Source organism: Panthera pardus, unplaced genomic scaffold (genome assembly GCF_024362965.1).
Source record: "Panthera pardus isolate Hobbes unplaced genomic scaffold, ASM2436296v1 HiC_scaffold_6, whole genome shotgun sequence".
NCBI lineage: Eukaryota > Metazoa > Chordata > Mammalia > Carnivora > Felidae > Panthera > Panthera pardus.
In genome coordinates, this window is record NW_026526991.1 from 51,287,199 (window position 1) to 51,302,500 (window position 15,302).

Below are 15,302 nucleotides of genomic sequence, written 5' to 3' on the forward strand. Positions count from 1 at the left end.
TCTCTCTCTCCATAAGCAGAAAGCCTACAGTATAGGTATTATGATCATGGTTTTTGACACCAGCTTTGTAGTGAGGGTCTTCCATATTTATGCTACAACTTGGGCAAAATAAAGTGAAATCACCAATTTTGACTAGAATGTGCTAAAATGATCACTCCAAATTAGAAAGCAATTTGGCAACATATATCAAAAACATTAACAAAAGCTCACACTCCTTAACAACTAGTTTCCTTTCGAGGACTATTTCCCAAGGAAATAATCAGAAAATCAAATACTACATGCAAAGATTAAAGTGCTTTTGTAATACTGAAAAACCACAAACCAATACAATGCAATACAATCATGTAAAGAAATATTACCCAGTGACAAAAAGAAATAGTTTTCAAAAACCTGAACAAGGACATGGAAAAATGTTCATAATAATTTTAAGGAAAAAATATACAAACGTTTGCAATATGAAGTATTTATACAATTTATGGTGAGGGGCCCCTGGGTGGCTCAGTCAGTTGAGCATCCAACTTTGGTTCAGGTCATGATCTCATGGTTTGTGGGTTCAAGTCCTGCGTTGGGCTCTGTGCTGACAGCTGGGAGCCTGGAGCCTGCTTCGGATTCTGTGTCTCCCTCTCTCTCTGCCCCTCCCCCCTCATGCTCTGTCTCTCTCACAAAATTTAAAAAAATTTTTAAATAAAATAAAATTTATAGTGGTACTAATTTTATGGAAGAAAACATAAGAAAAGGCTAGAGAAAAATGAACCAAAAATAAGTGGTTAACCTTAGGTGGTGAATTTGAAATGTTTTTCTCCTTTTTTTCCCTATTAGTTAAATCATGCGCATGAGTTAATGTTACATTGGAAAGAAAAAAAAAAACAACAACATTATTAAAAGTAGTACTTAAAAGCTTTTATCCAGACCTTAAAATTTTATTTGGGGGGGGGGGGGGGGAGTTTCTGTTTAATGCTTTTTTTTTTTTTGAAGTGGCAGTCCAAACTCCATCTTTGGTGGTGACAAGCCAAACCAGGTTTCACAGCATTTGAAAACACAAAGTAACTGCACTTAACTAATTAAGGCTGGAACTAATTCAAAATCTTTTGTAAAAACGTACATTAGAAATTCTACTGAAGGAAAACAAAAAGCAAAACCCAATCTAAACATAAAATTCCAGGGAAAAGATACAAAAATCTTTTAAGACCGGAGTTCATTAATCTCTTTTTAACTCAGTTCTCAGGCAGTTCTCAACTCAACTCACGCATGGGTACAACCAGTAATTCCTCTGCTGCCAGCCTTTAACAGAAATAGTCTCTCATGCCCTACTGCTGCCTGGCTTAGATTCCGACTTGTCCCAACCCTGGCTCTGTGTCCCTTCTTTTTACCTTATCTTATTGCTGACCCACAGCTACAATCAAATGGGGGTGAGCAGAGAGGAAGATCGTTAATCATCCTTCCAGATCAACCCCTGCCTCTTCCACAGCTCCAGCATAAATACTAGTCAAGCCCTATCCTTTCAAATAGAGTATTAAGGAGCTTTTAAGAGTCTCGAGACTCTCCTGTAATGTCAATTAATCTTGTTGTAGGCATTTATGACCAACCATAACACATATCTGTGCCATTACCTCTCTAAGAGATTTGACTAAGAAAAAAAGAGAGGAAAAAAAGAGAACAAAAAAGCAGGAAAGAAGCACTGGTTGGGATCAGATTTTCCCAATGCTAGAAGTAAAAACACTTTCAACTATCTCATAAAGAATGACTTGCTTTGGCACAAAAACAGACACTCAGATCAATGGAACAGAATAGAGAAGCCAGAAATGGACCCACAAATGTATGGACAACTAATCTTTGACAAAGTAGGAAAAAAATATCCAATGGAATAAAGACAGTCTCTTCAGCAAGTGGTGCTGGGAAAACTGGACAGCAACATGCAGAAGAATGAACCTGGAGCACTTTCTTACACCATACACAAAAATAAACTCAAAATGCATGAAAGACCTAAAGATAAGAGAGGAAGCCATCAAAATCCTCGAGGAGAGGCAGGCAAAAACTTCTGTGACCTTGGCTGCAGCAACTTCTTACTCAACATGTCTCCGGAGGCAAGGGAAACAAAAGCAAAAAAAACTATTGGGACCTCATCAAAATAAAAAGCTTCTGCACAGTGAAGGAAACAATCAGCAAAACTAAAAGGTAACCAATGGAATGGGAAAATATATTTGCAAACAACGTATCAGATAAAGGGTTAGTATCCAAAAATCTATAAAGAACTTACCAAACTCAACACCCAAAAAACAAATAATCCAGTGAAGAAATGGGCAAAAGACATGAATAGACACTTCTCCAAAGAAGACATCCAGATGGCCAACCGACACATGAAAAAATGCTCAACATCACTCATCATCAGGGAAATACAAATCAAAACCACAGTGAGATACACCTCACACCTGTCAGAATGGCTAACATTAACAACTCAGGCAACAACAGATGTTGGCGAGGATGCAGGGAGAGAGAGGATCTCTTTTGCACTGCTGGTGGGAATGCAAACTGGTGCAGCCACTCTGGAAAACAGTATGGAGGTTCCTCAAAAAATTAAAAATAGAACTACCCTATGATCCAGTAATTTCACTACTAGGTATTTATCCAAGGGATACAGGTAGGCTGTTTCAAAGGGACACATGCACCCCAATGTTTATAGCAGCACTATCAACAATAGCCAAAGTGTGGAAAGAGCCCAAATGTCCACTGATGGATGAATGGATAAAGAGGATGTGGTATATGTATGTGTGTGTGTATATATATACAATGATACAATGGAGTACCACTTGGCAATCAAAAAGAATGAAATCTTGCCATTTGCAAGATCCATTTCCACGTGGATGGAACTAGAGGGTATTATGCTAAGCAAAATTAGTCAGAGAAAGACAAATATCATATGACTTCACTCATATGAGGACTTTAAGACACAGAACAGATGAATGTAAGGGAAGGGAAGCAAAAATAATGTAAAAACAGGGAGGGGAAGAAAACAGAAGAGACTCTTAAATATGGAGAACAAACAGAGGGTTACTGGAGGGGTTGTGGGAGGGGGGATGGGCTAAATGGGTAAGGGGCACTAAGGAATCTACTCCTGAAATCATTGTTGCACTATATGTTAACTAATTTGGATGTAAATTAAAAAATAAAATTTAAAAAAATTAAAAAAAATTACTTGCTTGCTCTGGATTCCCACATGCTATACTCTCTTCCAGGAATATTCTATTCTGTGTCCCTGTAGCCTACTGTATCCAATCCCTTCTTTGCTCCCACCCCCACAATCCATTTAGCAATTCTTCCATCCCTAAGACAGAGCCCCATAATCATAACTCTTTCTAATTTAAGATCTTTGATTCTTTAAGCTCCTGATTCTTTAGGTATCCAATCTATGAGCTATTTATTACACTCTGCACAAATCTGTCTGTCATCAGTGTTCCTATCTAGGTCAAAATTGAAAATGAAGACAAGAACAAGGTAGGTTGAGAGATAAATCCTGTAGCATGTTTTTAGAAACCTCTCTCCAGAGTGACCCAAATTTAGTTAGTTAAGAAACACAGAAAAAGAAATAAAATTTACTGGGAACTACTATACCATCAGGCACTGACTACATATTTTATATTCAGTCTCCCAAAAACTCTTACAGGAATTAATAACCGCCCCACTTTCAAACTAAGAAACAGATACAGAAAAACAATGGGACTTTACCAGGACACACAGCTACTATGTGGCAGGGCCAGAATATGAACCCATACCTAATCTCCAATAGATCATACTGTCTTAACATCTTTTGAGTATCTACATATAAGTCATGAATTAAGCTAAAAACAGCTCACATTTCTTTTTTAATTTTTTTAACTGTTTATTTTTGAGAGAGAGAGAGAGAGAGAGAGAGAGAGAGAGAGAGAACAAGCAGGGGAGGGGCAGAGAGAGAGGGACACACAGAATCCGAAGCAGGCTCCAGGCTCTGAGCTGTCAGCACAGAACCCAACGTGGGGCTCGAACTCACGGACTGAGAGTTCATGACCTGAGCCAAAGCTGAACACTTAACCAACTGAGCCACGCAGGCACATCTCTCTTTTTTATAAGCATATCACGGGAAACTCACTACAACCTTGCTGAAAGCCTTACAACTATACTATATTCTAAATTAAACTATACTATATTCTAAATTAAGGGGGGGGGGGGGCAGTGACATCAGCAAGACAAAATAGGAAGTCCGAGACCATTGTTTCCCCATGGAGAAACAAATTCAACAATATACAGACCAATTCCCTTTGTAAGAAATGCAGAAACCAGTTGAGGCTCCTGCACCTCCAAACAAGTGTGAAACTAGCAGCATGGAAGCCAGTAACAAAATCGGTAGCACTCACCAGAGCCCCAGCCCATGGCACAACGTGGTACGACCAGAGGAAAATTTGCAACTCCTGGCTTATCCGTGAGGAGGGGAAGAAAAGACTGAAATATATCTCTAATGTTCAGACTTTTCCAGGGGCTACCAGAAGGACTGGTTTCTGTCTTTCCTGAATCTAAGTACTGAGAGGTAAAAGCACCAGGTTGGAGGCAGCTGAGAACAAAAGCAATGCTATGAACTAGCACCTACTCACTCACCATTGTCTTCCACAGCTCAGTGCAGAACGAGTGGGAGAACACCCCAAATTTCTGGTTTCCCCCTGAGGAAACAAAGAGTTGGAGCAGGTATCCACTGTTCCAGGTTCTCAGGAAGCTGTATCACCTGTCTCAGAGCACTGAGGACACCTGACATAGTCTAAACACCTGGGCGTTGCTGGGGGTTGCTGCGAACAAACAAGTGCTGGACAGCTTGCTGCTGCTCCAGAAGCCCCACAATACGGCAGACAGACGCCAGAGGGAGCAAGAGATTACAAACTCCTGAAAAAAGAAACCTGCAAAACCTCTCTAGATGGGAATTTAAACCCAAAAATCCAGAGAAGATACATACACAGAAAAGGTGTGAGAGGACCCCAGAATCTCTATCTGAGTTCATTGGTGAAGGTCTTCCTCTTCGTGAAGGCAGGCTCTAACAACTAGGAGGTACAGCTCTGTCTTCAAAGGGAGAGATCCTGGGGCACCTGGGTTGGGGCTCAGTCAGTTAAGCATCCTAGTCCTAACGTCGCCTCAGGTCATAATCCCAGGGTCATGGGATCAAGCCCTGCACTGGGCTCCACACTGAGCATGGAGCCTGCTTAAGATATTCTCTCTCTTGGGGCACCTGGGTGGCTCAGTCGGTTAAGCGGCCGACTTCAGCTCAGGTCATGATCTCGTGGTCCGTGAGGGCTGTGAGTTCGAGCCCCGCATCGGGCTCTGTGCTGACAGCTCAGAGCCTGGAGCCTGTTTCAGATTCTGTGTCTCCCTCTCTCTGACCCTCCCCTGTTCATGCTCTGTCTCTCTCTGTCTCAAAAATAAATAAATGTTAAAAAAAAAGTTAAAAAAAAAAAAGATATTCTCTCTCTCTCTCTTTTCTTTCTTTCTCTCTTTCTCCCCCCGTGACCTCTTCCCCTCTCCCATCTCATGCATGTACTCACTCTCTTTCTAAAAAAAATAAAAATAAAAACAAATTCAAATGCATAGATCCAAACACAAAATAATGAGGCACATGAAGGAAATAATAACACTGGGCTCGAATAAAGGAACAAAATAAATCTCCCAAAAACTGACCCTAAAGGAGCGAAGGTATATGAATTACCTGACAAAAATTTCAAAATAATGGTGATAAAGATGGTCATCAACAAACCCAGGAAAACAACACATGAATAAAATGAGAATATCAATAAAGAGAGAAAAAAATCAAAAACAAATGAACAGATTTGGGAGCTGAAGAATATCATAACCAAATCAAAAAATTCACTAGATGAGTTCAACATCAGACTTAATCAAGCAGAAGAATCAAGGAACTCGAAGACAAGCCATTTGCCATTATCCAGTCAGAGGAACAAAAAGAAAAAATAATGAAGAATGTAAGAAGCTTAAAAGTCTTAATGGGACATTACCATTCAGACCAATATATGCATTATGGAAGTCCCAAAAAGGAGGAGAGAAAAGGGCAGGAAGCTTATATGAAGAACTAATGACCGCAGACTTCCCAAATCTGGGGAAGGAAATGGATATTCAGATTCGAGAAGCCCAACAGCTTTTATAGCAAAGTGGTACTAAGAGGGAAGTTTATAGTGACATAACAGCTACATTAAAAAAGATCTCAATAAACAACCTCAAGGAACTAGAAAAAGAACAAACTAAGCCCAAAGTTAGCAAAAGGAAATATTAAAGAGTAAAAATAAGTAAAATACAGAATAGAAAAAAAGAAGTGTTGCTTTTTTGAAAAGATCAGCAAAATTGACAAATCCTTTAAAAAGAAAGAAAACTCAAATAAAATCAGAAATAAAAGAGAGGATATTAAGTCTGATGTCATAGAAATACAAAGGATGTAAGAGACTACTATGAACAATAGCCAACAAATTAGTTAACCAGAAAAAAATAGACAAATGCCTACAAACATATAACCTATCAAGACTGAATCACAAAGAAACAGAAACTCTGAACAGACTTATAACTGGTTAGGACATTGAATCGGTAATCAAAAACCTTTCAAACAAGAAGAGTCCAGGACTCAGTGGCTTCACTGGAGATTTCTACCAAACATTATTAATGCTTCTCAAATTCTTCCAAAACACTGAAGAGAAGGAACACTTCTATTCACTCATTTTATGCGGTCAGCATTATTCTTAACAGCACATTAAGAGGAACATACACCGTGACCAAGTAGGATTTATTCCTGGAATGCAAGGATGGTCCAAAATACAAAAACCAGTCAATGTGATACACATGAACAGAATGAAGGATAAAAATTACATGATCATCTCAACAGACACAGAAAGAGCATTTGACAAAATCAATACCTTTTCATGATTAAAAACACTCAACAAAGGGATACCTAGGTGGCTCAATTAATTAAACATCCGACTCTTGATTCCAGCTCAGATCATGATCTCATGGTCGTGAGATCAAGCCCATCAGTTTCTGTGCTGTACGTGGAGCCTGCTTAAGATTCTCTCTCCCTCTCTCCCCCCCACCCTGCCCTGTGCACTCTCTCTCTCTCTCTCTCTCTCAAAATAAACATTAAAAAAACAAACAAACACTCAACAAACTAGGAATAGAAGCAAATTATCTCAATATAATAAAGGTCATATATGAAAAGCACACAGCTAATATCATACTCAACACTGAACAACTGGAAGTTTTTCTTTGGAGACAGGAACAAGGCCAGGATAAGGATGTCTACTGTTGTCATTTCTATTCAATACATAGTACTGGAAGTCCTAGTTACAGCAATTAGGTAAGAAAATGAAATAAAAGGCATCCAAACTGGAAAGAAAGAAGAAAAATTATCTCTGTTCACAGATAACATCTTATATACTCTGCAGATAGCTCTCTCTCTCGTCCCCACTCACACAATAAGCAAATTCAGCAAAGTTGCAGGATAAAAAAATAAACATACAAAAACAGTTGCATTTCTAGACACTAAAAATGAACAATCAGAAAAGGAAATTAAGAAAATCCTATTTAAAATAGTATCAAAAAGCACAGGAGATGAAAGACTTCTACACTGAAAACTATAAACACTGCTAAAAGAAATACAAGACACAAATAAATGGAAAGACATCCCATGCCCATGGACTAAAAGACCCAATATTGTTAAAATAACCATGTTACCCCAAGTGTTTTACAGATAGATTCAATGCAATCCCTATCAAAATCCCAACAGCATTTTCTCAGAAATAGAAAAAATCCTAAAATTTATATGGAGACACAAAGAACCACAAATAGCCAAAACAACTTTGAGCAAGAGCAAAGGTGGAAGCCTCCTGGTTCGTGACTTCAAAACATACTACAAAACTGTAGTATTCAGAAGAGTATAGTACTGACATGAAGACAGACATATAGACCAATGGAAGAAAAGAGAGAAATAAACTCACACATAATTGATCTTCAACAAGGGTGCTAAGAACACACAATGGGGAAAGGACTGTCTCTTCAAAAAATGCTGTTGAGAAAACTGGATTTCCTCATGCAAATGAATCAAATTGGACCCTTATCTCACACTATACACAAAAATCAACTCAAAATGAATTAAAGACTTAAATATAAGACATGAAAAGATAAAACTCTAAGAGGAAAACACAGAGGAAAAGCTTTATGACATTGGTCTTGGCAATGATTTTCTGGATATGGCATCAAAAAGCACAGGTAACAGCAGCAGCAACAACAGAAAAACACAGACAAGTGAAACTGTATCAAACTAAACAGCTTCTGCAAACAAAGGAAATAATGAAAAGAGTGAAAAGACAACCTATGGAATGAAAGACAATATTTCCAAACCATATCCAAAATAAAGAAATGACTCCTACACCTCAATAACAAAATCAAATAACCTGATTTAAAAATGGGTAAAGTATGTGAATAAACATTTTTCCAAAGAAGACAAACAAATGTCCAACAGGTATAAGAAAAGATGTTTGACATCACTAATCATCAGGGAAATGCAAATAAAAACTATAGTGAGATATCACCTTGTACCTATGAGGATGGCCATTATTAAAATAAGAAACAACAACAACAACAAAAACAAGTGTTTTTGAGGATGTGGAGAAAAGGGGAAGGAACCTTGGAAACTGCTGGTGGGAATGTGAAATGGTACAGTCACTATGGAAATCAGCATGGACGTTCCTCAGAAAATTAAAATAAAACTATCATATGCAATTCCACTTCTGGGTATTTACTCAAAAGAACTGAAAACAGGGTCTAAAAGATATTTGCACCCCATGTTCACTGCAGTATTATTCACAATAGCCAAAAAGCAGAAACAACATAAACATCCACCTACAGATCAACGGATAGTGTGTGTGTGTGTGTGTGTGTGTATGAGCGTGCACGCATATGTGTAATATTATTCAGCCTTAAAAAAAAATCCTGTCCATCTTAACACTTATCCGTCTTAATCTTCTGTACCCTTCCTTCATATACTATTTCCTAAAGATCACTTACAGTGGTTTAGAAAATTCATCCGCAAATTGTTTTAGCACCCTGAGATGACATTAATCTGGGGTGAAAGATCTAAAATAAATGACAATGGTTAGATGCTTACTTGCTTTCTTACATGCTACTTACCTATCTCAATTTCTCTCACCAATGTTGTTTGTACCCTTTCCAAATTAATGTGCATTCTCTCATAGAGAATGTTCTAAAACAAACTAAAACAGAAAACGTTGAGTAATTCTGTTTTCTCTATCTGCTCACATTACACCAAACAATAGGCCCAAGTTTGTAACAGTACAATTAATCAAATGCATGGTACTTTTGATACAAGTTGTAATAATGTATATAAACTTTAAGAAAACGGCTATCAAAAGTCTAATTACACTGCTTACTTTTAAATATGCAGCTGCCTCTTGGACAGAAAGTGTTCTCTGACTAGAACTGCCACATTCATGATCTCCTGGAAAGATTAGCATATTATTAATTTTGAATCAGTACTATATTAAACAGAAGAAAACAAATACAATTAATCAAAATATTTTACAATTTATACAATTATAGGTTATATTATTATAATCAATAAAGAAAGAAGATAAACCATATTTAATTTCCTATTAAAATCCAGTAGGTAATAGAAACAAACAATTATCTTTACACAAACCACCATCTTTGAATACATTTCTAAACAGTCCGGGTAGGAACATGTCTTCTTTGTATGTTTTCAACTAAATCACTGACAGGGGAGGAACCATGTCACATGATGCTTATCCACACATCTTGGCACACAGCAGGTCCTCGCCAGGTTTGCTGTTTTTCGAGAGGGGAAATTCACCGTGGTAACTTAACACATCTATTACCAAAGCTAATAATTCAAGGATTCAAATAAATTTGAATTAAAATGTACATTCTGTATATTAAGATAGTGCTAAGCCTATCTTTAGCAAGGTGTGTGCATGCCTTAAAAATTATTATAACAAAGACCAACAGGGAAATTAGATAGAAGCTTCTAGGTATGATCTGGTTTCTGCAAAGAAATGCATTACATACAGAATCACATTTTCCCTTTCTTATAACGATTTATAAGAGAATGCAGTCTTTGCTTTCAGGCTTTCTGTGGTTATTAGAGACCAATTTCCTCATATTGAACTTCAATTGTAAGTTTTTCCTGCCCTGTTTCTCTTCAAGTGGATTAAAAAAAAAAAAAATTTAACACAAAAGCGTACTAGCTGAAGTAAACTTTGACAAATTTTTCTATCATAAAAGCAGTCACATTCCTATTTATCAGCTTTGTTCAAGTAGCCAGATTTTAATGGTCATAGTCATAAAATGGGAAGAAATACCTGTTAGATAAACAAGTAAGTCTTCAAACTTTATGATGCCTCTTCCAAGATCTAGTTTCCACAGATCTACAGCAGAGGTCGGCAAACCACAGCCTACAGCCAAATCTGCCCTACCACTGATTTTTTTTATAAATGAAGTTTTATTGAAACATAGCCACAACTCATTCATTTATGTATTATCTATGGCTGCTTTCATGCTATAATGGCAGAATTGAGTAGCTGTGACAGAGACAAGTCTAGCACACAAAGCCCAAAAAACTTACTATCTGGCCCCTTCACAGAAAAAAGTTTGCTGACCCCTGCTCTAGAGGAAGGAATCCATATCTTTAAAAGTACCCCAGACCATGCTGATCTAGCACACTACATAAAACAGTGCTATAGAGACAGCTGTAGAAGCCTGTGGTAGCAACATCAAGAATTCCTAGCGAGAGTATATACTTAACTTATTTCTGGGTGCTACAGCATACCAAATAAATGTCATTAGTTTGTAGCGTATGAATATGACAGTCAGTCAAGGCAAAGAAGGTTTTTAGTGATATACACAGAATTCTGAGCATTCAAAAACTGACCAGTATTAAGGATCCAAAGGAAAAAAAAAACCAGGCTGATGTGAGGATGAGCAACTCTAAGGATCCTTAAATGGCTCCATTCAACCAGAGAACCTCCATATGTACCTTCCACCAATGAACTGATTTCTACAAAAGGATCCGCTGCATACAAAAATTCAGGAGACATTTTTCTTTTCTTGTAACTTCTTTACAAGAAGAGAATCCAAAGTCTCTTCTTTTAGCTTATATGTGATACAAGAATAACTAAAAAAAAAGCTAAGGTAATAAACAGAGAGCAGAATACTAAGAGCAGAATATGAGGAAAATGCAATGATCAGTAGAAAAAATTCTAGAATGTATTTACTTGATCCAAGAAATTGATACGTAATCAACCACCAAAGAAAAATTTGCAGTTTTATATTTAATCTAGGATTTTAGTTAACTCATTGCTTACCCAATCCAATTGACATTTAAGCTTTCAAAATTTTTTGTTACTTATTAGTGTAACAAAAAAATTTGATTGACTTTAGAATTACATAATATATACTTCACCCAATACATATGGGCAGGCAGAAAAGGTCTTGACTAAATATGTTTATAAAAATAAAACCCACTATGTATAGGTAACAAAAACTTCTAAAGAAAAAATTTTCCACAAACATAACGTTAGACTTGGGAAAAATTATTTCCACTGATATAGCATGCTATATATGCAAATTAATTTTCAAAACATTTTTAGCGACTATAAACGTGAAACAATTACCTGCAAGCTGTGCCAATCGATCATGAAGCTTGTATAAAGTGTTCATCATAAGATTTTTCTCACTTTCCTAAAATTAAAAGAAATGATTATAAAACATCCAATTCAACAAAATGTACCAAATAATAATTTTATTCAAAAAGAAAAACAGCAAATAATTTGAAACCACAGAAGCGACATAATCGGAAAGACAAATTCACACTTAAACAATGGCTACCATACTTTAAAAAAATCTTAATCTAAGAATCTAAATCATCACTCTAAACATTTTATTTTTCTTGAGGATTGACTGGGAAATTCGCACTAAGGTTAGTGCTAAAAAAAGGTCTCCTGTACAAAAACTTCTCCCAACCACCAAAGCATCGCTCTCGGTCCCCCTGTACACAATGTACACTTACACATATTGTTCTTACGAGACTTCAAGACTGCCCTCATGTTTTGCCTTAATCTGATTCAACCAAACAATAGGGGAATGAGTATTGACACTCCGACCCTCAACCTCTCCTAGGACCCCCAAAGTGGTCCTGTATAAATTTATAAACCATTAAAGCAAAACACACATTTAATGAGTATCTAGTGCTAGGAATTAAGAACTATTCTCAGCAAAGCAAGAGGCCCAGTGATACAAGATGGTTCCTGTTCTCAAGGGCAAAAAAACATACTTAAGTGTTAAAGCTGCAAACAAAATATAATGTGAATACAGAAGAGGGGGAGAAGGGAAGATCCATTTATGAAGAGAGACTATTTGAGTTGGGCTTCACAGTAAGAACAGAATTGACTAGCATCCTAAGAAGAAACACCATGAGCAAAGGCATAAAGGCACCGGTTATGTTTCTTACGTAACTAGTAGCCTACTTTGATTCAGCACACTCCCAGAAAAATAGTTTGGAGTCAACTGCTAGGGTCCAAAACTAAGAGTTTGACTTCATTCTAAAAATTTAGAAGAGGGAAAGTAAAACAGACTTGTATATCAGAAATAGTACTCTGAACATATGAAAGGAAACGAGAGAGGAGACGACTGCAATGTCTAAGCACCCTGCCAAGAAGTCTAAGGCAGTGAGACCCCCAATTTAAAAGCAATCACAATTAAGGGGGACCAACACAAGCAATGGGGGAGTATAAGTTAGAAGAGGGGTAAGCTTATCACACTATCTGAAATAAATTCATGATTCCTGAGGGGGCTGGCTGTATCTTTATTATTTCCTTTCTTCTTGATGTGTCAAACAAAACAGTAATACTTATAAATATAAGACCAGGATATAAAAGGCTGGGAAAGTAACATTTATATGCCTAACAACATGCAACTTCACCCATTTATTTTCATACTTTATTTTCAGGGACAGAAAGACAAGTTTGTACACTATGAGTGGTATGTCTTTGTCAATGCAGCTTTCATCATTGATACTAAGAAGAAGAAAGCTCATTGAAGGCTCCACCCGAGTCCCTGGTTTTATGGAAGATGGTTGGTAGAGATTAAGTGACATTCCTTCAGCTGACTACTTGCCTTCCAAACCTTAGCTTTTTTCCCCCTCAATTCTATCTCAACCAAATTCTGAATCAGGCTAGACCTTGTCTTTGTAAAAGCCTAAAAATCCACACGGTAAGAATTGGCCATCAAGAAATAATTGCTGGGGCTGAAATCCAAGATTCTGAAAGGTATGCATTTGTGACACATTAAGCCACAAAATAATTTTTAATAAATATATTCAATATAATAATTCAATATAATTTAATAAATATATTCAATATAATATATTCAATTTAATATAATTATAATAATATAATATATTCAATATAATAATTTAATAAATATATTCAATGAATATATTCAATTATAATAAATATAATTCAATATTATAATATAATATTCAATATAATGAGAAAGAGTTCTAATGATAGTACAGCTAGTTGTGGACTCGATACATGAAACCAAGGTAAATCTGATTAAGCTTTGGGATTAAAGTAGTTAAAAGTTTTAAAGTTTATTTCCTCCCTTATCTGGAAAAGAGACCAATTTCCTTTTCTTTCATATGTCCTGATCACGCCCAATCTCTCTCCCCTTTCAAAAACAAAACTAAATCCAAAAACTTGACACTTGTCCTCTGTGATTGATTACATCTTTAATGAACATCAGAGGCCTGGAAATAAACTTCATTTTTTGATTCACAGATATTAACACTGGACTAGATAAGTAGAAGAAATAACAAAACCTAATCAGATGTAACTGAATCCCATAAGAAAACATACATACATGCTGTTTCTTTAGCATTCTCATAGAAAATTTAAGCACCCAAAAGGCTAAACTGTAATTTTTTCAAAAATTATTTCTCCAGTGGCAATTTATTCAAAATGACCATCTATATATTACAAGGGTCTCAAGTGCATGATCAACTCAATTATCATCTAAATAGTTTTTATGTAATGTTATTAATGTGAACACATCAATTTTGAGGAAGAAATAGAAAGGCTCTGGCTCAACTATCTTTAGCACCAATGTGCTAAACTAGAAATAAATCTGAAAAATATGTAAATCGAATTTTAAAGTTACGTTCTTACAGAAACTTATATTGACTTATAGTTTCATTATAGTCTTCTTCCATTCTGACTGCTTTTCCAGTGGTCTCCTAACATTCAGCTTGAAAGATGTCTCACACTGGCTTTCCTAATCACCCTGACAGCAAGTTAAAGATCTACAAATAAATCCATATTTAAAGTAAGCTTTCAAGCAACCTTTCATTAAACAAAAATGATTTTATACTTTAATTTGAAATAGCTAACCTTCCATTGTTTGTTTTGGTAAGGTCCAGATTGTTTTAGTAACCCATACCATTCTTTGAAGCAAAATTCTCATTCTTGAGTGGCAAAAAATCAAACTGTAGGGCAACTCTCCCAAATTCTCTCGTATATCATCACCTTTACATAAGTTCCCTCTTCTACCCTCAGCCAACTTTCTCCTCAAGAAAATTTCCAATTGTTTGTATCAAGCCTCTGATTAAATGATGATAATGATTTTACACACTTAGCATGGTGCCTGGCACAGAATAAGCACTTAATATAAGTGAACTGCCATTATCTTCATTACAGTTATTACTATTATTTAGAGGTTCAGAACTTCAGTTCCTCCCATGGGGAAAATTATACAGAAGAAAATAAAGTCCTGTATTTCTAACATTCAGTGAGTATATTACACGCATTTAAATGATGATGCCAACAGCAGCATACTTAATACGGTTACTGACAAAGTCAACCTGTTTTAAAACAAGTATCACCACAAAAGAATATTACTAAAAATAATCACTACAAAGTCTCACTCTAACAATCTACAGTAATATTTTATGGATTTGATTATACATTATTACACATCCTTCAGCACAACAAACAATGTTTTATATGCAGGTCTATATTAGTCAGTTCCCACCATAAATTAATAACTAACTGTGCATTATAATATGAGCTCAAATACCTTAATCTTTAAGGTGCCTGTAATGATGGTAAGTGAAAAATATTTTCATGTGAGTAAAATTTAGGTTAAAATTAACATTATAGATCCTTTAAAAAAGAAAAGGAAATCATAAATAGGTAGCCTAA

At 36.1% G+C, this 15,302-nt stretch overlaps 1 protein-coding gene across 1 annotated transcript in view; it reads right to left on the reverse strand.

Annotated features, from left to right (window-relative positions):
• LEMD3 (LEM domain containing 3) overlaps positions 1-15,302 on the reverse strand; it is a 65,069-nt gene that overhangs the window by 19,683 nt on the left and 30,084 nt on the right. The window contains exons 3-4 of the mRNA XM_019455012.2: positions 11,718-11,784; positions 9,459-9,526 (exon numbers count right to left, since the gene is read on the reverse strand). Coding sequence (XP_019310557.2) covers positions 9,459-9,526; positions 11,718-11,784 — 135 coding nt within the window. The remainder of the gene's footprint in view (positions 1-9,458; positions 9,527-11,717; positions 11,785-15,302) is intronic.